This window comes from Biomphalaria glabrata, chromosome 2 (assembly GCF_947242115.1).
Source record: "Biomphalaria glabrata chromosome 2, xgBioGlab47.1, whole genome shotgun sequence".
Taxonomy (NCBI): Eukaryota; Metazoa; Mollusca; class Gastropoda; family Planorbidae; genus Biomphalaria; species Biomphalaria glabrata.
This window is the reverse complement of record NC_074712.1, coordinates 55,397,010-55,422,204: the sequence shown is the minus strand read 5'-3', so window position 1 is coordinate 55,422,204 and position 25,195 is coordinate 55,397,010. Positions and strand designations below refer to the sequence as shown.

The 25,195-nt window shown below is 34.7% G+C and overlaps 1 protein-coding gene across 1 annotated transcript in view; it reads right to left on the bottom strand.

Annotated features, from left to right (window-relative positions):
- Positions 1-25,195, bottom strand: part of LOC106056074 (lysosomal alpha-mannosidase-like) — a 54,288-nt gene that overhangs the window by 3,877 nt on the left and 25,216 nt on the right. Inside the window, exons 6-23 of the mRNA XM_056021490.1 lie at positions 24,547-24,655; positions 23,573-23,664; positions 22,089-22,136; positions 21,230-21,346; positions 20,363-20,557; positions 19,662-19,725; positions 18,670-18,709; positions 15,395-15,464; positions 14,339-14,452; positions 14,035-14,151; positions 13,808-13,934; positions 11,471-11,535; positions 9,722-9,931; positions 7,474-7,595; positions 6,453-6,554; positions 2,352-2,439; positions 1,919-2,005; positions 1,480-1,570 (exon numbers count right to left, since the gene is read on the bottom strand). Coding sequence (XP_055877465.1) covers positions 1,480-1,570; positions 1,919-2,005; positions 2,352-2,439; positions 6,453-6,554; positions 7,474-7,595; positions 9,722-9,931; positions 11,471-11,535; positions 13,808-13,934; positions 14,035-14,151; positions 14,339-14,452; positions 15,395-15,464; positions 18,670-18,709; positions 19,662-19,725; positions 20,363-20,557; positions 21,230-21,346; positions 22,089-22,136; positions 23,573-23,664; positions 24,547-24,655 — 1,858 coding nt within the window. The remainder of the gene's footprint in view (positions 1-1,479; positions 1,571-1,918; positions 2,006-2,351; positions 2,440-6,452; positions 6,555-7,473; positions 7,596-9,721; positions 9,932-11,470; positions 11,536-13,807; positions 13,935-14,034; positions 14,152-14,338; positions 14,453-15,394; positions 15,465-18,669; positions 18,710-19,661; positions 19,726-20,362; positions 20,558-21,229; positions 21,347-22,088; positions 22,137-23,572; positions 23,665-24,546; positions 24,656-25,195) is intronic.

Sequence of the window (25,195 nt, the reverse complement as noted above, 5' to 3'; positions counted from 1 at the left end):
TACTGATGAGGTAACTTTATAGGATTCTGTGGCTCTTCCGACTGCTTTCATGATATAATCTGTGCAACAGGTTTACAGACAGTCTCTTACTTGTTATAAAAGAACGGTTCTTCTGGCTTCAGGTCGAGCTAGTGACACGAAGATCAGGCGTTGATATCATTTGATATCATAAGCCTTGTGTAGACCAGATGTTGAGATGATCACTAATCTGACGAAGGTCTCCCTGAGAAAACTGGCGGCTGGTTGTTGGACTGACGATTAGTAGAACTTATAAAAGAAGTCACTCTGTGATGATGCTGTTTTCAGCCGTAACTACGATGATGTTCCTTCTATCTTCTATCTGAGCGAGTGTTCGGCATGCGGGGTCGCCACTGTTGATGTGCATAACTGTCTTGTAGTTAGTGACGCCTGTCTGACTTGGACAGATTACTCTGGAGATGTCTGACTTGGACAGATTACTCTGGAGATGTCTGACTTGGACAGATTACTCTGGAGATGTCTGACTTGGACAGATTACTCTGGAGATGTCTGACTTGGACAGATTACTCTGGAGATGTCTGACTTGGACAGATTATTCTGGAGATGTCTGACTTGGACAGATTACTCTGGAGATGTCTGACTTGGACAGATTATTCTGGAGATGTCTGACTTGGACAGATTACTCTGGAGATGTCTGACTTGGACAGATTACTCTGGAGATGTCTGACTTGGACAGATTACTCTGGAGATGTCTGACTTGGACAGATTACTCTGGAGATGTCTGACTTGGACAGATTACTCTGAGTTTCTTGTGCGGGTGTATTCAATGCGACTAACAAGACGTATACGCACACACAAAAGTTAATAATTGAAGAGAGAAATCCAAAAACTGTTAAACAGTTCAGATGATAGTTTTAATACAGCAAAAAGCTAGAGTCGAGTCTCTGTCGATAAAATAAGTGTAATCCCTAAGAAATCCAATCACCAACTGACTTTATGTCTCTAGGTAGCCTTTAACCCAACTAAGTCATAACGTCACTAGTCGCGTTCAAAGTCCGTCAATTATGGTCAATTCAGCAAACTAATAACAAACTAATAAAAATTACTAAGTGTCAAACAATCAACAAACATTTGTTATTTCACCATATATCTGTTGTTTCACCATATATCTGTTGTTTCACCTGATATTTGTTGTTTCACCTGATATTTGTTGTTTCAGTTGACATTTATTTACCTGACATTTGTTATTTTTTGTTTCATCTCACATTAGTTGTTTCACCTCACATTTTTTGGTTTCACCTGGAATTTGTTTATGTACCTTACATTTGTTTTTTTAATGACTATTGTTGTAATGATGTTAGTTTCAGTTTCAAAAAGTAAAGAAGACCCTGAGCAGTCTGGACATACAAGTAATGAAGACCCTGAGCAGTCTGGACATCCATTGAGACAGACAACTACTAATATAATTGAAAGGTTGATTAGCTTCAAGCTGCTACTGACCTGTATAAATGATTCCTTTACCATCAGCTCCACTATCCACTAAAACCTCAGCAAGTCCAAGATCATCATCTTTGTAAACTCTTCTATGAAGCTGATAATAAAACTTTCTTAGAAGCAAGTACATTGTCTTTTTTTAAATACTATGAAATAGAATGAAATCTTATAAATATCTAATATAATTGTAGGATCTAATGTATATCTTGTCAATTTAGTCGATCTAATCTTGTTAATGTATCTATCAAATCCAACCCTCTAATCTAATGATTCATCCATTATTATGTACGAAGTCTATAGTCACAATCTTTGCCTGCATTAGATGTGACAAAATATGCAGGTCAAAAATGGGTTTGTGTGGTCATCAGAATGCATGTACTCTTAAATTTTTAGAAGCAAAGACAATGAGTGTGAACCTTTTACACAATTTTTTACAAATACTGACCATTAGTTCAACAGCTCCCGACTTGAGACTTGACCCTCCTTGGGGCCTGTCAGTGAACAGGGATAACTGAACATTCCTCTGAATATCCTGGTACGCAAGAACAAATAAAATATGCAAGTTGAATTAAGAGAATGAGAGAGAGGAAGAGAGAGAGAGAGAGAGAGAGAGCGAGAGAGCAAGAGAAAAAGATAAGGAAATGAAAGACAGAGAGAGAGAAAGAAAGAAAGAGTAAGATATAAGTAAAAGAGAGAGGGATATATTGACAGGGAGAGAGAAAAAAGAAAGAGAATAAAAGAGAGAGAGAGAGAGAGAATAAATATATTTGTTGTATACTATACAAAATAAAATGTTTATTCTGGATCACTTCTTAACAAGAACATTCCAATAGTGTTTGGAACAAAACAAAGTGTAACCCTTTAAATGTGTTCCTTACTTTGATGTAGATTCTACTAGTCACTGGATAATAGTTCCCAGAAACACGATCTGTGGGAGGTAGATCCCAGGTGTCTCGTTCATCTTTACTGAAAGAAGGAAAGACTAGTCAAGGTGTTTGAAAACTACACGCTATTCAACTCTATAACAAAAGCAATCAATGAAAACATTGCTTTATGAAACTAAATCTAAAAAGTTTTTTTTAAATAAATATGTTCTATACAAGGTTAACAACTTGTATTCGTGTCATTATATGTTTTATAATTAATTATAATTACAGCTTTTCTATAGCGCTACTTTGATGCATATCTACATTATAAAGTAGAATGTGAGGTGTATGTATGTATGTATTTTACTTATAGACATGAAAACCGCTTGACCAATCTTGATAAAACTAGGCAGGAATGTTCCTTGGGTACTAACTTAGACCGTAGTGTATGTAGTGTAGCCCTAAAACAAACTTAAGACCCTAAAAAAAAAAAAAGTAGTCCGACTCTATTAAAGCTATAGTATTTATGGATCTAGGCCATGGTTAACAATGTTGACATGAGAAAAGATCGAAAGGATTTAGACCTAGATCTAATTTTAAGAAATACACTTTGCGCAGATAGTTTTTTACTTTGACACATGAAAATACAAAAGAAGATCCATTGATTTCATTATATAATAAAATTAACCTTCAATTTTGTGTTTCAAAAGCATTTTTTACATAAATTAGTTCCTGATATTTGTGACTACAGATTTCCTGACGAACATTCTTTCATTAGACAATACCAATTGGTTACACATTAACACATCTCTCTACTGAGTCTATTCCTAGGTCTAGGTCTAATCTTAATCTTATATAATACAGACGTTACTTCAAAAAAGAAGATGATTACGTCCTACGCGTCATGCATTTAGTCATGCATATTAACCAATGACTTAAATTCAGCCAAGTCACTGGTTTTCCTGGCTAGCTCAGGCAACCCATTCCATGCTCTAATCGCACTAGGGAAGAAGGAGTGTTTGTACAAATTTATCCTAGCATATGGGACGAGGAATGTACCTTTATTTCTGTGTCTTTCAGAGTATTTTATTAAATTTTGTTTTTGTATTTGAAAATTATGGTTCAGTGTTTTATGTATGATTGCTACTTTACTTTTGAGCCTTCTGTCCTGAAGGCTTTCTAAATTTAGTGATTTTACTAAAGGTGTTACTCTAGTCAAATGTGAATATTCGTTTGTTATGAATCTCACTGCTCTTTTTTGTGTCTGTTCCAGTTTCTTAATGTTTTCTTGAGTTGAGGGGTCCCAAACGGAGGATGCATATTCTATTATTGACCTAACCAAGGTTAAATAACATTTTAGTTTTATGTTCTTATTTGATTTATAGAAATTTCTTTTAATAAATCCTAATGCTTTGTTTGATTTTTTTGTAGTTTTAATCAATATGTGGATTCCATGACAGTTTTTTATTTATTATAACACCTAGGTATTTTGCGTTTTTAGTCTGTGTTACTGGTTTGCCATGAATAAGAGAAGTGGAATTAATTTGTTTTAGTTTTTTTGTTACTCTTAACAACTGACATTTTTCTGAGTTGAAAGACATGCTCCAATTTGATTCCCATTTCTGTAATTCATCTAATTCTCTTTGTAAAATATCTGTGTCTTGTGTTGTTTTTATTGTTCTATATATTATGCAATCGTCTGCAAATAATCTGACTTTTGTTCCCGAAGTAATGCAATTTGGTAAATCATTTATGTAAATTAAAAATAGTAGTGGACCCAAGACTGTTCCTTGAGGTACACCTGAGTTTACTGTTATCGGTGTTGATTTAGAGCCATTTATTATTACAGTTTGTTCTCTCCCTATCAGAAAATCTTTAATCCACTGATGCAGTGGACCATTAATGCCGAAATATTTTATTTTTTTAAGCAAACTATGGTGGTGAACTTTGTCAAAAGCCTTAGAAAAATCTAGTAAGATAACATCTATTTGTTCACTATTATCTAAACCTTTTGAAAAATCATCAATTAGTCCTATTAGTTGTGTTTCACATGATCTATATTTCCTAAAGCCATGTTGGTATGGTGTGAGGACATTATGTTTGTCTAAGTGGTTTATGATGTTACTACATATTATGTGTTCTAGGATTTTACATGTGATGCTGGTAAGTGATACTGGTCTGTAGTTTCCTGGGTCAGATTTTTCTCCTTTTTTAAATAGGGGGGTGACATTAGCTTCTTTCCAGTCCTTTGGTACTCTGCCCTGGTTAAGTGAAGCCTAAAAGAGTATTTTGAACACTGGGGCTAGGTCATTGCTTAGTTCTTTGAGTAATCTAGCTGGAATACCATCAGGTCCAGAAGCTTTATTTGGTTTGGTGTTGGCTAATAGTTTTTGAATTCCATTTTCTTGTACTACTATATCTTCTATGTTCTCTACTTGGTTCAAATTCAGTAATATGTCTTTGTCTCCTGGGGCTGAGAATGCTGATGCAAAGTATTTGTTTAGGATGTTTGCTTTAGTTTCATTATCATTATGTATTATGTTATGTTCATCTTTTAATGGCGCTATGCCTGTTGTTTCCATTTTCTTAGACTTAATGTATGACCATAGGTCTAAAACTCTTATTGAACTCTAAGATGATAAAACTTCTTTTCGCAAAGATAGTTTTGTGCTTTAACACATAAACATACTAATTATTGTCCATTTATTTGATATTTTAATCAATTTAACATTCAAATTTGTTTTTCTAAAGCATTTTTAATACATTCGTTCGCTGTTCGCTAAAGTTGCGTAGCCGTGTTGAGATAGGCCTATATTCATTCATGAAAAAAAGGTCACGCATGCGCAACACAGAATGAACTCTATAAAAGCCAATTTTTAACTCTAGATTAGTGTAGATCTAGATCTATGTCTACCTCAAGATCTACTTTATACTTTAACACATGAACATACAAAATTAAGTCTATTCATCTCAAATTTTCATCAAATATATGTAGGCCTAAAAGCGAATGTTTTAATTTGAAAAACGGATTTAAGCTTATTAGCTATTTTGATTTCATAGCTTCATTCACACTATTTTTACATTGACACATTCGCTTTACTTATTACATTATTATTTCGTTTAATTGTTTACAAAACACTCTCAGTGACTATATCGACAGTAATGCGCAAATAAAGACCCGCGGGTCGCGGGTAACATATGTTTAGTAACATACTAAAAATTCTCTTCTAAGTCATTGGTTTTGCTGACTAATTCATGCACTCTGTTCCAAGTTCTAATACAGTTACTGTATATGGAGAACTTGTATGAATTTATTCTATGATATGGAATAAGAAATATAATTTATTAGCTTCTGATTTTCCATTGGTAATTTATTGTTTAATGTTTTATGTATTACTGGTAATTTACTAGCTAGATATTACCCGCAGACGGGTATTTACATAAGTCAAAGTAAAAAACTATCTTTGCAAAGTGTAGCTCTTAAAATTAGATCTAGTTCTAGATCCTTTCGATCTTGTCTCATGTAAACATCGAAATATGTCCTAGATCCATGAAATAGTTATACTTTCATAGAGTTGGCAACTTTTTTTTTGAGCGTCTTAAGCTTGTTTTAGGGCTACTTTACATACGCTACGGTTCCAGTTAGTACCCAAGGAACATTTATGCCAAGTTTTATCAAGATTTGTAAAACGGTTTATATTTCTATGAAGAACATACACCCATACATACAATCATACATACAAATACCTTACTTTCTACTTTATGGTATAGAATATACAAGATTTCTACTTTTCTAAATTAATCTTCGTTCCTAAGTGTCTCCTAATTTAGACACTCTACTAATGGGACCGTTACTTTGGACATACGTGTAGGCTACATTAGTTTACTATAGGCCTACATCTCATCTCCCTATAGTGCCTCTAGCTGAAATTCTGACGCATTATTCAATGTATTAAATTGTTGTTAATAGAAGCCAAATCAAGTTTTAGGAACTAACATCTATACAGAAATAGAAATAAATAGATCTCCTTGACATCTAGATAATTGTTTTTCTAATACTTATTTTTTAAAAATGTTATAAGGGAAACAACCAAATGAAAGATAGTTTCTTACACTCGTTGCAGCATTTCTCTCCCATTAGAATCTGTATAGAAAGTGTCTTCGTTGGCAATGTTGGTGGTAAACACGGATATCACTTCTTTACCTTGATAATCTCTTTGGAGAGACAAATAATGTATAACAGATATAACAGTAATAAAAAACTCTGTGGCTGAGTGGTTAAGCGCTTGGCTTTGAACCTGTAGGTCCTGGGTTTGAATCTCGGTGAAGATTGGGATTATGAATTTTGGGATTTTTATGGCACCCTTGAGTCCACGCAACTCTAATGGGTACCTCACTTTAGTTGGGAAAAGTAAAGGCGCTTGCCCCCCCCCCCCCCCAAAGAAACAAATGAACGTAACATCATCTGCCCTAAAGACTTTTTTTACTTTTACTAACAAACTCAATTTAATAACGAACCATAGACTCAAGAAAAGGCTACGTATGTTGATAAGGTAGCATTCCGTGCTGCTACTGTCTTGTTAAAGCTATCTGTTATACGAGGTGTAGCATCAACTGCAAATATGAATTATGTTTGGAAATTTTGACCTGTTTGGAAATTTGACCTGATTGGAAATTTGACCTGTTGAGTGATATACATGACGGAAGGCCTAATTAGAGACCAGAATATCTATACATAGGTAAGGGGAGATTAATTGATATTATAAATAATATAATAACGAGCTTCTACGAAAATTATCTTCAAAATATAAGCCTACTGCTTCCCTCGCTAATAATAGAGGTTCGGAAACGGGCTCCGTCTTATCACACTATATTATCTTATCTTAGAGACATTCCTTCTAAGAGAAAGATTGATAATAATTGTTATTATAAGAACTTTGTCAAGCATGTTGAAGATATAAGAAATAAAGATCATTTTAAAAATGTTTGAAATAATACATCTGGACTAATCAAATTTACATAACTAGTTCAGTCTTAAGCATCGTCAGCAAGTTTTGTATAAACTTAAACTTGCATACATATGTCATATCCAGACGATCTGCTTTACTTTTATATACAATGTGAATGCACCAACCTATCAGAATCTATGGGTCCAACTGTCCACTGAAACTCCACATGTTTGGATCCCTTGTACAGTCGGATCACCTGGGACACCCAGGGTGAGAATGTCTGATGTACTTCTTGCACCAATGGGCCCTAAACAATGTGACAGATGACATTATAATAGTCTGCATTACCCATGGGTGACAGAAGACATTATAAGCTACAATACCCATGGGGAAGTTTGTCTTACAGTGTGTGCATTACAGTAAATAGAGCTTTGCTTAAATAATACAGGCATAATTAAGTGATATACTGAGGTCCGTTTGGAATCGAGTCTATGTTTTCAGTTTGATAGAATAGAAGAATAGAATGTAAACTAAATAATAATACATATATATATAAAAAAATGTAACAAAAGTAAAGGACTTCGTACTTAGGCTACATTATTCCCCTTATTCGACATTAAACAAAATAATTCATGAATTTTTTTTTTATTATTGACTAATTGATCTTTTTTTTTTTATTGATTCATGTTTTATTAGGTATGATTAATAATTGTTAAAGTTTCAACTCGATTTCAGAACACGTTTGGGTGAAATAGCGTGTTCAATCATCTAAGGGGACGAAACCCTACATATTTGAGCTGAAGATGTGAACGCTGAACGATTAGTTTCTCTTGTTGATATCAAACTAAATAATTAGCCAGTAATTCATTCAATATTTGGTTCATTTATTATTGATTCATGTCTTGTCTGCACCAATGAATAGTTACGCAAACTTTAAACTTAATACAAGATTGCGCATGGAAAAAATGAATACTGCACCTGTAGGTGAAGAATCATGAGGACAGACAGAGTGAATTGATAGAAGCCTTTGTAATAAAATGAATAGGATGAAAGATTGGTACTTGGATAAAAACATAAAGTAAAGAAATGATGTTATCTAATTGGAGAAGCTGAAATGTTGATAACGCAAAACAATAGGAATAGAGGACATCCAGTTTTCTCATTTCCAAATGTAACCAACTTAGATTTTAAACCTTAAGACGTTAGCCAGTGATGTGGCAAAGTCTTCCGATTTAGAAAATAATGAAGATTGTATAAAATCTTATCTTCTTATTTTATATAATACAGACGTTACTTCAAAAAAGAAGATAATTACGTCCTACGCGTCATGCATTTAGTCATGCATATTAACCAATGACTTACATTCTGCCAAGTCACTGGTTTTCCTGGCTAGCTCAGGCAACCCATTCCATGCTCTAATAGCACTAGGGAAGAAGGAGTATTTGTACAAATTTGTCCTAGCATATGGGACGAGGAATGTGCCTTTATCTTTGTGTCTTTCAGAGTATTTTATTAAATTTTGTTTTTGTATTTGAAGTATATGGTTCAGTGTTTTATGTATGATTGCTACTTTACTTTTGAGCCTTCTGTTCTGAAGGCTTTCTAAATTTAGTGATTTTACTAAAGGTGTTACTCTAGTCAAATGTGAATATTCGTTTGTTATGAATCGCACTGCTCTATTTTGTGTCTGTTCTAGTTTCTTAATGTTTTCTTGAGTTGAGGGGTCCCAAACAGAGGATGCATATTCTATTATTGGCCTAACCAAGGTTAAATAACATTTTAGTTTTATGTTCTTATTTGATTTATAGAAATTTCTTTTAATAAATCCTAATGCTTTGTTTGATTTTTTTGTAGTTTCATCCATATGTGGATTCCATGACAGTTTTTCATTTATTATAACACCTAGGTATTTTGCGTTTTTAGTCTGTGTTACTGGTTTGCCATGAATAAGATAAGTGGAATTAATTTGTTTTAGTTTTTTTGTTACTCTTAACAACTGACATTTTTCTGAGTTGAAAGACATGCTCCAATTTGATTCCCATTTCTGTAATTCATCTAATTCTCTTTGTAAAATATCTGTGTCTTGTGTTGTTTTTATTGTTCTATATATTATGCAATCGTCTGCAAATAATCTGACTTTTGTTCCTGAAGTAATGCAATGTGGAATTGACTCAGGATACCCACCTGTGATCCATACATTTTTGTAATAACTCTGATTTTGAAACAAAGAAATGTGAACCCACAACACATCGGTTAGAAGCCTTGGGCTCCATTACTAAGCCACTCCACATTACAACTTTAACAGAATATCTCTTCTTCAAAATTTCACACTATTAATGTTCAAGATTATTTCCGTTAATCTTTTACTTACTTTGACATATTTCAGTTAATCTTTTACTTACTTTGACATATTTCAGTTAATCTTTTACTTACTTTGACATATTTCAAAGTGACTCTTTCAGCTGCTATTGGGAAGGTAATGTTGCTTTTTGGTGTGAACAGGTAGACCCCAGAGGGCCTGTTGGAGTCCTGTTCTGACTCATAGTATCTGAACTCTTGTTTCACAGGCTCTGTCAATGACGAGTACTTGTTGGTGATTGACTGGAGGAGCCCAGTCTGGTAGTTGAACGTCAGAGAAAGGTACTGCAACGATCAAGATCAAATACATGTTTTAATATTCATGTACATTTGCAATAATACCAAAATATAATAATGCCACTATTAACCCTTAAGATGCGTGTGGTACTTTAGCCTCTAAACATGAACATTGTAATTTCATTTTGTATGTCTTCATTGTAAAACAGCCCAGCACTTTAAGGGTTAAAGACCACAAAAATTACAACAATAGAAATACAGCAACATCAAAAATGATAGTAATAATAATAATGTACCGGGATAGGCCTATTTTGACCGACAAAACGGTAGATTTTAATCGCCCTGATCTGCTGTTCATTGACATAAAGAAAAAGCCGCCACCACTATTGACATGGCCGTACCAAGGACTACAAAGAATACTGCTTCACTGTAGCGAAACTCAACCCTGGCAGTGTCAATGAATGTTATTATCCATTAGGAAATACGTGCCTGATTTTCAGTTGAAAATGTGGACAATCTCAATTTAGAACTAATTCGAAGGTAACTGTGTGGTCCTATCTTTACTATGAAACAGTCGATGACAGCGCCTAGACAGTCTGGCTTTACAGTCGGGGTTGGCTCTGTTTTTTTACTTTTTTTATCCACAGAAGAACTAAATAAACCCTCCAAGAATTCTTCCAAGAAATGTTGGAACCAACACACTCGACTGGAGAAAACAAAGTGGCCCATGATCGCTCCTTGTGGCATGACGTCAGAATAACTTCTATATTAAAACCTTGATATAGCACTCACTGGTATACAATAACAACGGTAAAACCACGATTGAACAAAAGTATTACTTTTAAACCGTTGTTATAAGTCAATACTTGGATGTTGTGAGCCTGAGTGGCACTAGTTGAAAGACCTTTTCAATAGACTTGCCATCAAGCTTTAGCTGCGGCCTTTTCTTTTTTTCCCCCCCGCTGTTTTATGTGACGTCATCAAGTCTCTGATTTTGAATGACTACACAAATCATTCTACACTTACCATCACTTACTACAAAATGTCGACTTCCATCTTCTAGGAGGGGTAGCACCTCTAGTGGACAGGCAGTCGTACCCTCTTTTTGAGGGTAGCTTGGCTCACTCTTGGTCCCCACTCGGTACCCAACTCTCACCTGTGGCTCCCAGAAGCTGTAGCATGCGCAGCGGCCACACCCGGAAACGGCTTTGACTGGCCGGCTAAACCAGGTAGAGGGTATCTGACGTGTCCATGGCTCTCAGTACACTGAGGTTCTGTCAAATCTAGCATGTGAAGTCTGGACTTGGCGGTCTGTGCGTAACGTCACAAAACTAGACAAGTCGGACATAAAGGCAACTACCAGCTCAGTGCTGTGGAGCACTCAAGAGCAGGAAAAGACACACAGAAAGTCTCTGGTCATCCACTGCACCCGGACGTCTTGACCAAATCTTGCTTCTGGAAAAGGATGGGCTTTAGGGCGAGAGAGTGAGGTCGACGTGTTGCGCGAATCCTCCTCACTTTAATCCATATTCCAGCGCAAGTAACTTGTCATCCCCCCCCCCTATATATATATATATATGTACTCACCTCATTTTCAATCACAAGGTTGGTATTTTCTAAACTATTTTCATATAGTTGCTTTGTTTGGCCTCCTGAAAGGAAAAAAAAACCATAGAGTAAATATTATACAACTAGATGCTACTTAACATTTTAATTCAATATAATTTAGTGCAATATTCGTTTAAGTTAAATCTTAAATCGAGAGCTCTATTCATTAGAAAACCAAGTCATTGGCGGTAGCTGCTCAAATCCTGGGGCAACATTAATGAACAAGTATCTATGGACCGAGACCTGGGGCAACATTAATGAACAAGTATCTATGGACCGAGACCTGGGGCAACATTAATGAACAAGTATCTATGGACCGAGACCTGGGGCAACATTAATGAACAAGTATCTATGGACCAAGACCTGGGGCAACATTAATGAACAAGTATCTATGGACCGAGACCTGGGGCAACATTAATGAACAAGTATCTATGGACCGAGACCTGGGGCAACATTAATGAACAAGTATCTATAGACCGAGACCTGGGGCAACATTAATGAACAAGTATCTATGGACCGAGACCTGGGGCAACATTAATGAACAAGTATCTATGGACCGAGACCTTTCGTTACTGTATGCCTCCACCTTGCCTTGCGATTTGCCCCTTTAGTCACAAGAGAAGTAGCAAAGGGAAACAATTGCCTATCAAAACGTAAACTGCCACAGAAACTTTGCTCATATTGTTACACTAGCTATAACTTGGTTAATATTGTTACGCTAGCTATAACTTGGTTAATATTGTTACACTAACTATAACTTGGTTAATATTGTTACGCTAGCTATAACTTGGTTAATATTGTTACGCTAACTATAACTTGGTTAATATTGTTACGCTAACTATAACTTGGTTAATATTGTTACACTAACTATAACTTGGTTAATATTGTTACACTAACTATAACTTGGTTAATATTGTTACGCTAGCTATAACTTGGTTAATATTGTTACGCTAACTATAACTTGGTTAATATTGTTACACTAACTATAACTTGGTTAATATTGTTACGCTAACTATAACTTGGTTAATATTGTTACGCTAGCTATAACTTGGTTAATATTGTTACGCTAGCTATAACTTGGTTAATATTGTTACGCTAGCTATAACTTGGTTAATATTATTACGCTAGCTATAACTTGGTTAATATTGTTACGCTAGCTATAACTTGGTTAATATTGTTACACTAGCTATAACTTGGTTAATATTGTTACACTAACTATAACTTGGTTAATATTGTTACACTAACTATAACTTGGTTAATATTGTTACACTAGCTATAACTTGGTTAATATTGTTACACTAGCTATAACTTGGTTAATATTGTTACACTAGCTATAACTTGGTTAATATTGTTACACTAGCTATAACTTGGTTAATATTGTTACACTAACTATAACTTGGTTAATATTGTTACACTAACTATAACTTGGTTAATATTGTTACACTAGCTATAACTTGGTTAATATTGTTACACTAGCTATAACTTGGTTAATATTGTTACACTAGCTATAACTTGGTTAATATTGTTACACTAACTATAACTTGGTTAATATTGTTACACTAGCTATAACTTGGTTAATATTGTTACACTAGCTATAACTTGGTTAATATTGTTACACTAACTATAACTTGGTTAATATTGTTACACTAACTATAACTTGGTTAATATTGTTACACTAACTATAACTTGGTTAATATTGTTACACTAACTATAACTTGGTAAATATTGTTACACTAGCTATAACTTGGTTAATATTGTTACACTAACTATAACTTGGTTAATATTGTTACACTAGCTATAACTTGGTTAATATTGTTACACTAACTATAACTTGGTTAATATTGTTACACTAACTATAACTTGGTTAATATTGTTACACTAACTATAACTTGGTTAATATTGTTACACTAACTATAACTTGGTTAATATTGTTACACTAACTATAACTTGGTTAATATTGTTACACTAACTATAACTTGGTTAATATTGTTACACTAACTATAACTTGGTTAATATTGTTACACTAACTATAACTTGGTTAATATTGTTACACTAACTATAACTTGGTTAATATTGTTACACTAACTATAACTTGGTTAATATTGTTACACTAACTATAACTTGGTTAATATTGTTACACTAACTATAACTTGGTTAATATTGTTACACTAACTATAACTTGGTTAATATTGTTACACTAACTATAACTTGGTTAATATTGTTACACTAACTATAACTTGGTTAATATTGTTACACTAACTATAACTAGATTATTCTTGTTACAAAAGAGATATCGTAATGTAACGCTTACAGAACCTTGAAATTGTTGGACACTAAATGTCGTCATGGACATTGGCGGCAAGTTGACAAGGATAACTGCCTCCTTGTCCGCAATGGACCCTCTCTCTGGGATAATAGCAATGTGCTCATGGACGGGAGCCAACTGAAAATAGAAAATTGTGTATTGTACTTAGTCTGGTCAGCCCTAATACGTAGTAACATGCGTTTATGCATCTGTCTCTACTGACCAACGGCAAGTTCACCTGATATGGCACGTTATGACCTCGAGAGTCCATTACGACCAACTGTTGACCTTTAACTGGGAATCGAACGCCTACATCAAAAGTCCAGGACAATGGATTGTATACGGTTACAAGAAACTAAAAATAAAAATAGTATTAGATCAGAACATTTATGACAGTATCAAGTTATCCAAGTTCTACCGAAATAGTAATAATATACATCAGATCAAGCTTCCTTTTGCAAAATTTAAATGAAAAATTAAATTTACAGAGATTCCAAATTTGTAACGTAAAATTACAAACAAAAATGTTTATGTTAATTTACCTGGTCGCTACCTTCACTGACATGACAGGCGCTCATATTAAGTCCATAACAAAACTGAGGTGTCACAGTCACAGGAAGCTTCCAGAGCTTGCTATAGGCCGCAGCCATCACTTTCTAGAAATAGAAATATTTGAATTGGAGCATTGCAGATCTTTTTAATGATACAAAGTCAGTTCACACGTGTGATAACAAGTAAAATATTTTAAATAAGTTAAAAAAGTGCAGACGTTCTCTAACAGACACTCCCTGGACTTGCATTCAATATAGACAGACGAAAAAGACATGTTAATATTTACGTTGCGGAAATGGTTTAAGTTTTTATAAATTCCTGAATAGGGCAGACATTTTCTATTTTAGCTAATTTCGGAATCTAACATTAACTTGGACTATTGAACTCTGGGTATAGTTATTTCGAGAGAAAGAAGATTGATCATTGAGTTAGCCTACTTAAGCCAAGAGTGTCTTTGCTGGCGAAAGTGTCTTTTTTTAGAATTAATGTAGCAGTCCTGCAACATATAGTCTATATTTTTTTAAAATTTATACTGTAAATGAAGAATATGTATTGCCTTAAAAGTCGCATCTTAGAATCTAAGAGACACATACAACGGTCAAAATAAAAAGTTATCACAAGAACCCAATGACATCAGTAATAGGACCTAACACAATGGCATCAGGGCAGGAACCTTACACGGTGACACCAGGGCTGGAACCTTACACGGTGACATCAGGGCTGGGCCCTATTACGATGACATCAGTAATGGGACCTAAAGCAATGACATCATGGTTGCGACCTAAAACAATGACATCAGGGCTGCAACCTAACATTATGATTTCAGGCCTGGGACCGAACGCAACGACATCGTGGCTAGGATCTAAGACAATGACTTTACTGCTGGGACATAACACAATCACATCAGTACTGGGATCTAACACAATGACATCGGGGCTAGGATCTAACACAATAACATCAAAGCTGGGACATAACACAATTACTTCAGTACTGGGACATAACACAATGACCGCAAGGCTGGAACGATGCCACCAAAACGTACCCACCTCACATACACTGGTAGCCTGACTCAATATCCGGTTGTAATCTCTGTGCACGTGGGCTCTTTGTGTGCCACTGAAGAAAGAAAAAAAAACATTTAAGTGTTCTTTAATTATTAGACAAGAGAACAAATAATAATTTTTACCACTTAGGCTAAGGAGGACTGTCTGGTCGTGAGGGTGTTTGAACTGTCATCTCGATGGTTCCGGGTTTAAACCCTGCCCGCTGTCTACTGCAGGAGATTTGGATCAGGCTGTGTGGTATACTATCCCTGCCTATCTCTCTCTGTAGCTAGCTCCTAACCCTACTCCTTTAGTGGACAGGTAAAATGAGATGGAACTCAGGAATCGACTTTATAAGTTTTCTGAAACTATTAGGAAGACCTAATATCAAGTAAGTAAATCGGGCTTCGAACAACATTCTATACACTATATCAACTGCCTTAAAATTCAAATTATTCAAACCTACAAGTAATAAAGGAAGGCTATTTCTAACGTTATGTGTATCGGATGAAATCCAAAACAACATCTTATTATTGAGGTGTAACTTTGTCCATTGTACGAAAAATGAAATATACTTTTAATTATCAATATACATAAGATAGGAATTCTACTGTTCTAGTGTTAGTTATTGTACTATTTTTTGGTCAAATAAATCTGGAAACGCGTGTATTCTGTAGCGCTAAATTTGGAAACGCCAGCTGTATTCTAATATTATTTTTTACGATATAGATATAGAAAAGTGAAAGTGTAAAAAGGGAGAGTATTCTTTGTAAGTGAAAGAAAATGTAATTTAAATTCGACCAGATGAATAAAGGGAAGTCTTAACTTTAAGAAATAAGTATGACATTAAAATTAGATAGTGATACTTTGAAACAAATTGATATTAGTTTTAAAATAAATATTTTGGTTCTAAACAGTATTTACCAAGTAATTATAAAAGAAGAACTAGCATCATCTTTTATAAATTTTTATAGATATAGTTAAAAATTTCACATATGTATATAGGAACTATAGCTATACATATTTGAAGTAAGCAATACTATCTCTAAACTCACAGCTGAATGTACACTATAATATTGTAATGTCACATCTCTGGTTAATACATGTAGTAGACATTTGAGCAGAGCGCAACCACCATATTCAATTTAATACATGAACTTGAAAATAATTATTTATGGCATATCTAGAGTCTGTCGCCGAAGTTTTGGCTTTGGCAGTAACCAAAGACATTGACTTTCGAACTAATCCCCAGTACAAGATCCTCGTTTGTGAGATGAGGTATGACTGCAGGACCTTCTGCAACAGCAAACAATGGAAATCCTCAACTGTTTATAAACCAAGAACAATTTTGGATTGGCGTGTTTAAGCCAGAAATATGAAGTCTTCTTTCTTGGTGATGACTATTCAAACTGATCTCGTTCAGTCAACTCGCATGAACTCCTATATTTGGGACTGATCAGTTCATATCTCATGAACTGCGGCTGGTAAATACCAACGAACAATGTCAACAAAAAAAAAGTTGTTGTTTTTTAAAAAGGCCCAATATTAATCAACTGATTTAATTTCTTGCTTTCTTTAATGACTTTTTTGTGTAGATTTGTAGATTTATTTCATTTAATTTTTTTAAGTTCATTTTTCTTCCGTTTGAGTCCCTTATCAAAGATCAAAACATGCAGACCCGTTCACGTGATTGCCTTGTAAGTTTTAGGGTAATTGCAAAAGTAATGAGCATTAGCTTGTTAAGTTTTTGAGCCATTCGTCCTTAAAGTAAACAAAAAAAAATATTGAAAGAAGACATTGGCACGGAACAGTTGCCAAACTGACACTTTTAGCAGATCTTTGTTTGAAATCAGTTCTTGTCGGATGTAAGTGTGTGTGTCCCAAACGCTGAAAGGCGTAGTGAGCAAAACGTGCGCCCGGTGCAAGGTACTTTATTGGCGCCCCCCCCCCATTTTCCATGAACATAACATATAAATGTAGGTTGCGTGCGTGCGCTCTCCATGAGGGTGACGCCCTGGGCATCGTTTTCCCTTGCCCCGCCCTCACTACGCCTTTAGTGTGTCCCCGCTGAAAATTTTTTTCTGAGATTGACCGCAATGAACCCCTTTCAATGTAAGCGGAAACTACAGCCAGTATAAAAACCATTTGAAGAGGACATCAGATGATTGTGTCTGATGTGGTATGCTTTTATACAAGATCACATAATAACTTAGAAAAACAAACGAACAGTTAGGGCCTTATGTGGGAAGTGTGGCCGAGAGGCTAAGTACGCTTAAACTTGCCTTGGCTACCTATGAAGGGGGCTCGAGGTTCGACACCCGACTCGAGCAGAGTTGTGTTTACTGAGCGCCGAAAGGCAGCACGGAAAAAATAACTCCTAGATACCCCCCCCCCCCAACTGGTCCACAAATGAGATCGGACCATAGCGCTCTGAGCATGCTATAAGCATGAAAGTAGCGCTATATAAAAGATATAATTTATTCATTTACTTATTACATCGTAAAGGTTGTCAATACAATTAGACATGTCAGCGGAGACATTGTTTGGCATGATTTGTTGGCAGTATGGCCATGATTATTGTGTCATTGAGTATATGTGCATTGCTACAGTGACCCCCACTTTCTTTACAGGTCAATCACTGCTCAAATATATCAGCCAATCACTGCTCACATATATCAGCCAATCACTGCTCTCATATATCAGTCAATCACTGCTCACATATATCAGTCAATCACTATTAATATCTATCTACGTAACTATCTATCTATATGTGTCTTTGTATATCTATTCATCTCTCTCTCTCTGTGTGTCTCTTTTTCTCTCTCTCTCTCTATTGGCGCATTTATTGTCATCCGATACAAAAACAATATCGATATATCAGGCAATTGCATTTCACAAATATCAATAAGTATCTGTCTCCACAAATCACTCTCTCACTGTCTCCACATACCACTGTGTCACTGTCTCCACATATCACTCTGTCATTGTCTCCACATATAACTCTGTCACTGTCTCCACATATCACTCTGTCACTGTCTCCACATATCACTGTGTCACTGTCTCCACATATCACTCTGTCACTGTCTCCACATATCACTCTGTCACTGTCTCCACATACCACTGTGTCACTGTCTCCACATATCACTCTGTCACTGTCTCCACATATCACTCTGTCACTGTCTCCACATACCACTGTGTCACTGTCTCCACATATCACTCTGTCACTGTCTCCACATATTGTCACTGGTATGGGTCATAAAAGAGACTTGTGTACATACGTGACAGCATCATGATGTTGCATTACACCCATAGCATCTCCTGTAACATAGTCCACAAAAGTTGGCAATCAGATATACACCACATATTCTAGTTCTATCGCAAATAAAGTTCATATCAACTCTGTATGTCTGTCTGTCAGTCTGTCTGATAATGTCAGTCTGTCTGATAACAACTTTGTACATGTGATTTCTCCGACACCCAATCTTGGATCAAGATGACATTTTTTACGATTATTTTTTTTTTACCTGGCAACACAAGAATCAATAAAAGAAATGAACCCATTAGATAATTAACTTTTGGTAGTTAATTATTTTGTTTGGCATCTCGAACAAGGAATTTTAGCCCCCCGTATAGGTCGCTGTTTTAAAGTACGTTTGAAATAAACGATAGATAGCTATACATTCTTCTATTTTTATAAGCACTGTGCGACTATGGATCATATCAGAGATGTAAGTCTGGGCATTAACTGTGGTCAAAACGATGTCGCGCACACAGCGATCCCCATCTCCATAAAGCTGATGTGTCCATGATAACGGCATGCTTGGCATAAGCTGCGTCGTAGGTTTCGCAAGAGATTAGTTCAATGTAGTAGTATTTGTTATATTCACAGGCTCCTGTTTTTTTCCCTCGGAGATGACTCGTGAATCCTTTCCCATGTTTGGGTATAGCCGCAAAGTAGCAGCGGCTTGAATTGAGAGTTTTAATTCCCTAGATGCCAACTAATTCTAACGAGTGACTCCTGCCTTAAGCTTACTGGCTTGGGCGCCAGTTACTCGCCATTGCCTTTTTTCCTGACAGTGAGAACAGTTCCGGCGTGTCCAATATCTGAGCCACACGTAAAGACCAGGAGACTGATTGTTAGAGGCTATTTAAGACGCATGACATGAGAAGCATTTTAAAAGTAGTGAAGTACATATGTCCATTACCACTTCCGGTGAGAAACACGTTTAATAATGACACATGTATTGTAGGTATACACATACCAACTTACGTAAAACATTCACATCTTGAAATGAATCCTGCAGATCAGTGAATATAGACAACTGTTTGCAACTCTGAAACAAGAGAGTGTAATTTGAAGATTATGGACTTTTAAAGAAAAAAATTCTGTTTTATGTGGTCTTTTAAACACAGCTGTTGTTGTTTTTTTTGACCTACATTGTGACAGACAAGACACACTTTATTTCTATTTAGATTCAACAAAAGAAAGTAAGAGAGAAAAAGAAGAGAAAGCGACACGTAGAAATGTGTTGGCGATGTAATGGAACCTAAGACAAATGTAATAAAATGAAAAGAGAAAGATTGGGCGAGTGATCAAAATTAACAAAATGCACAATGTTAAGACCACCATTTTGATAGATGACAGTTGACATCCGATTAATATAAATTAATAAATATATTAATTAATTATTATAAAGCCAAAGAGCTTAGAAAGTTGATTGTACACAGCTGAAAAGTGCAAGAAAAGTGTACCATGTTATATTAGTTTACTATGCTAATCAATATGTCCATATTGTGTACACCGGTGTTATACTAAAGATCTTGCTATACATGGATTTGCCTCCATAAAGGAAAATCTCCCATACAGAAACAGCGCCTGCTTGCCATCCTTTTTACGTAAAAAAAAACAAACAAACAAAAGAAGCGAAAAAAAGAAATGTCAAGTTCGAGTAAGAGACACATGCCACTGACCTGTAGAATTTGACCAGCCTGTTTAATATGTCTCTTAAGTCCACCTCGAGTTGTGTAAAATCCTGTCCAGTAAGCGGCAGGTGGAATGGAATACGGGTGAAAATCCTCTTTCTTTTCTTCCAGAGTAACCCGCTCCTTGTTGACGTAATACGAGTAACAGGAAGGGGTGGAGTACATCAGGTGTATGTCGGGATGCTGTGGGCGGAGCATACGTACAACTACTTAATGCGCAAATCTTGTAAGGGCAAGCAAGTATTCATAGCTGTACTGAATCAATGCAGATTGCTAAATATGTGACACTTTTACAAATCACTTTAGAATCTCAAGTATCGTAACGTAACCGGCGTATATATACCTATATATAAGTATATAAATCTAGAGAGAGAGAGACAGACAGAGAGAGAGAGAGAGAGAGAAAGTTAGATATATTAGATAGATAGATAGATAGATAGATAGATAGATAGATAGATAGATAGATAGATAGATAGATAGATAGATAGATAGATAGATAGATAGATAGATAGATAGATAGATAGATAGATGATATAAGTATATAAATATATAGCGAGAGAGAGAGAAAAAAAAATTTAGATAGATTATATAGATAGATAGATGGCTGTATAGATAGATAGATAGATAGATAGATAGATAGATAGATAGAACTCCAGACCCCTTGTTAGGTAGCCAAGCAATAGCGAAGTGATTTTGACTTCTCATCCCAACCCGACAATTATTTTTTTTATTTTCTGACATGTTCAACAACTCTCACAATAACAAGCAATCTGAAGTTTAATGCATAAAATTGTCTCCCTTGTCAATTTCATGAGATTTTGTTTGGCAATGTTCTACACTTGTTCAGGGTCTTACCATTTCATTCGCCTTTTTGATGAGAGGGTCATAAAAGTTGAACCAGGTTTCTGCGTTTCTGTACGCAAAGTCAGCTCCCATGGCTACAACCACGTGATTACTTTTAAAACTTACGGACTGTTGAAAACAAAGAGAACAATGTCAACATTTTCTTAGTAAAAACAACAAAATATTTTTTTTTTAAATCTCAAACTTCGTAATAAACTCATTAGTTCAATCAAAATCAATACAAATGTTGCCCTTATAATTTCAATTAGAGTGTTTTCAGTTTTCTTTCATTCATTAAAACGACATCCCAGATGTATACAAATTAATTGCGATTTAACAACATATTAGTATTTACATGTATTGACAAAATATCAACATACATTTTTACGTCCAATAAACATCAACCTTTAAGCTCAACCTTTGTAATAATTTTTTTTTCAATGGTCCTTTTGTTATATCGTTTAGTAATTTAGGGTCCGATTTGGTTTAGTCTTCTGTATTAGTCGATGTGTAGTCTATGAAAAGCTTTAGATCGTTTGTATAATATCTGACATTGTTCATAGACCACTTCTTTTTAATTGATGACCACCATTCATTCCGCTGTTAAAATCTGATGACGTCCTGGTCTTCTGGTACTCGCTCTGGACCTTTGTCACTGTTTGTCTTTGGTTCGAACCCAGTTTCAACAATAACCTGACAAATTTTAAAGGGTCGGCTAGACCTAGGGCGAAATTATCATTTCTAAAGGAAAGCCTTAAACTTAAAAGTGAAATTTGTTTAATAATATCCACCATGTCAAGTGTTTAAATACCTCATCGAAATTAACACTTTTATTAAATTGCAATTAAAAAAAAAAAAGGGCCGGTCTTACCCATTTTTTGATGAGGTTGACAAAAGAATCAACGATAGGCTGGGTCACCTGGAAAGTGCACACAATCAAAACAAGTGTTAGTAACAAAATCCAACTCAGAAAATCAAGCTGAAAACTCAATCATACAGTGTGTGTGTGTAAATAGTTCGTTGCTAAACTAAATAATAGGCCCGTATACTAAGTACTGATATTTCAGCCGATTGTCATAATAGGTCGCCATTTTTTTCTCTGATATAAAATGTAATCGTTATTAAATTAAAAATGGAGAAAGGCTTTACCCAATCAAGCGATTCCAAAATTGTAAACAATACAAGATATACATATAGATATATATCTATATATCTATATCTATATCTATATAACTATATATATATATATATATATATATATATATATATATATATATATATATATATATATATATATATATATATAGGTAAGAAAGGGAAGACAATAATGTTTAAACAAGAAACAGTAAAAACCAAATCTTATCTAAGCGGAAATAACCAATAGTTACTACCATTTATCTGAAAATTACAGGGTTTAGCTCCCTTTCTACTATATAAAACAAAATTACTTAATCAGTACTATATTATTAACTAACTATTTAATTTTGGATTGATTCGTGTACTGTTATCGACTATGAATAATTATGCAAAATTTCAACTTGATCCGATAATGGGAGGAATGGCACTTATCTGATATAAACATAATAAGGCGACTAAATCCATATATAAATCCACATCTCATCAGGTAGCATGTATTTCCCTTATTTCGAAATCAAACAATTGATTAATGAACTAATTGTATAGTTTTTAAACATTGATTCATGTCTAGTCAGGTTCAATGAATAGTCTTAGTCTTAGTCTTAGTCAATAAAGCAGTCTTAGTCCTAAGGTTTAAACTTGATCCTAGACTGGGAAATGGGAGAAAAAACATGTTCACATTTTGTACCTGCCAAACAGAGAGTTGTAACCAGCTTTGTAAAACTTCATGTTTTTGTTTCAGTGCACAAATAAAAAAACAAAAACAAAGCAAAATAATAATCAAAGCTTATACAAGGGGAGGAGTTTTGTGCTTACAACTAAATCACTCAAGAATGTAGAGGTTATTTTACTTTGTCGATGTCAACCAAAATGTACTAATACCAATAATTACTTGACTAAATTGTTGTTTGTTTTTTTAATTGAATAATTTTCTGATAGGTACAATAAATAATTGCTTAATTAAAGTTTGAACTTCATCCGTGTATGGGTGTGTGAAGAATAACGTTATCAAACTTTTGACAAGACTGACAGAGAAAGTGAGCAGATATAAGCTTTGTGTAAATCCTTTAGCACCTGGCGGATAAATTTTAAAATTTTGGATTTTTTAAATTAATATTGTTTTCGTGGTGCAGGCTAAGTCCCTGTAAATATGAATGTCTTTTAAAGTATATTTTTTAAGGTTGGCGAGGGCAATATTATCTATACCTATTTATTTACCTCTGGTGCCACGGAAAATTTGTCCATCGTATAGCCAGGTGGAGCATAGTAGCCCTCATAAAGAATGTTAGTGAACAGCGCGGATTTATTCTCTGAAACATAAAACATATAGTATAGCGGACATTTAGGTATGGGCTGCAAGTCTCCTTTTAAAAATCTCATAATTTTAAGATTTAAATATAAAGATGTAAAAAATTGACGTTTTCCTATATATTTTGTGTCGGCAGATATTAATATTTGATTTCCCTGACTGATGTTGGTGGCTGAGCGGTTTCCAAACCGGGGGGTCCGGGTTCGAATACTGCTTGCATTTTTAATTTCACGATCTTTGGGCACCTCTGAGTACACCCAGCTCTAACAGATACCTGATAATAGTTGGGGAAAGTAAAGTGGGCTACAGAAACAGACGTCAGACATCATTTAAAACAGCCATGTGCCGCTCTATAGTTAATGAGGTATTTAATTGAACTCACCATAGGCTTTTAAACGACAAGTGTTTTTCATTTAACCTTTACATCATCTGTTCTATATAGAGTAAGGTCTGAAAGGAGACCTTCCCCTAACTGAGGATAATGTATAAGTTATACAATGATTTTATGCGCTCAAAACATTGTCTTATTATTATGCCTTTGTAATTTAACCTCCAGAAACCCAAGGTGCCTTATGTTGGCATAAAAATTATTTCCTTTGGGAATTTTAGTCAGTATGGATCAAAAATACTTGTCGCTTAAAAAAAAAAATGTTGAGTTCAATTAATGACCTCATTAACTATAGAGCGACACGTGACTTTTAAATGATGTCTAACGTCTGTCGTGTCTTCCAGCTGCCAATGGTCTCTAAGAAATAGACCAGTACAAAGTAATTGATCTAAAAAAAAGGGCAGAACAATTGAAATTAGGAGCATTCAGTTGGCATCAAGTCCAGGAAGTCAGGCAATCATTATACATGTCAAGGAAAATAATCTGTATTCTTACTTAAATTGTTTGGACTTGTATTCCAGAGAAACTCCATGTTCTTTGTTTTCTTTCTTTGTTCCATGTCCATAAAGTCAATTCTTCCAATGAACAGCGAGTCATAGCCCATCTGTGTATGAAGGAAATAGAAAGTATAGAGAGCTTAAAATAGTAGCACAAATAGAAGCAATTAAAAAAAAAATTAATTGTAACAAATTCAACAACAAAAGTATGTACACAAATAACACATGTTACGAAAGAAATTTAGAAATATTCTCTCCTACATTGCTTGGAAAGATGAAAGATAAAATGGTACATATAGGAAATACATCATCAAAAATAGTTAAGTTTAATACCATTTCATTTACATAATTTACAATGTGAAAGTCCAATAACATTGTCGTTCTTTAATATACAAAACAAAACGTGTTAACATCAAAAGCTTTATGACACTGAATGACGAAAATAACTACACACATAGTAAAGGTCAAGACATAGACAATAGTCAGTACACAATCTGGGAAGAGCTCACAAATAGAAACAAACAGTAGGGGAGACAATCCATATAAACATACAAAATCACAACAAGCATACAAAATATAAACCGTTGAATGTTTTACATCTCTGTTCCTTTGTTAATATGTTCCAAGGCTTTGGACAAATATTGGTT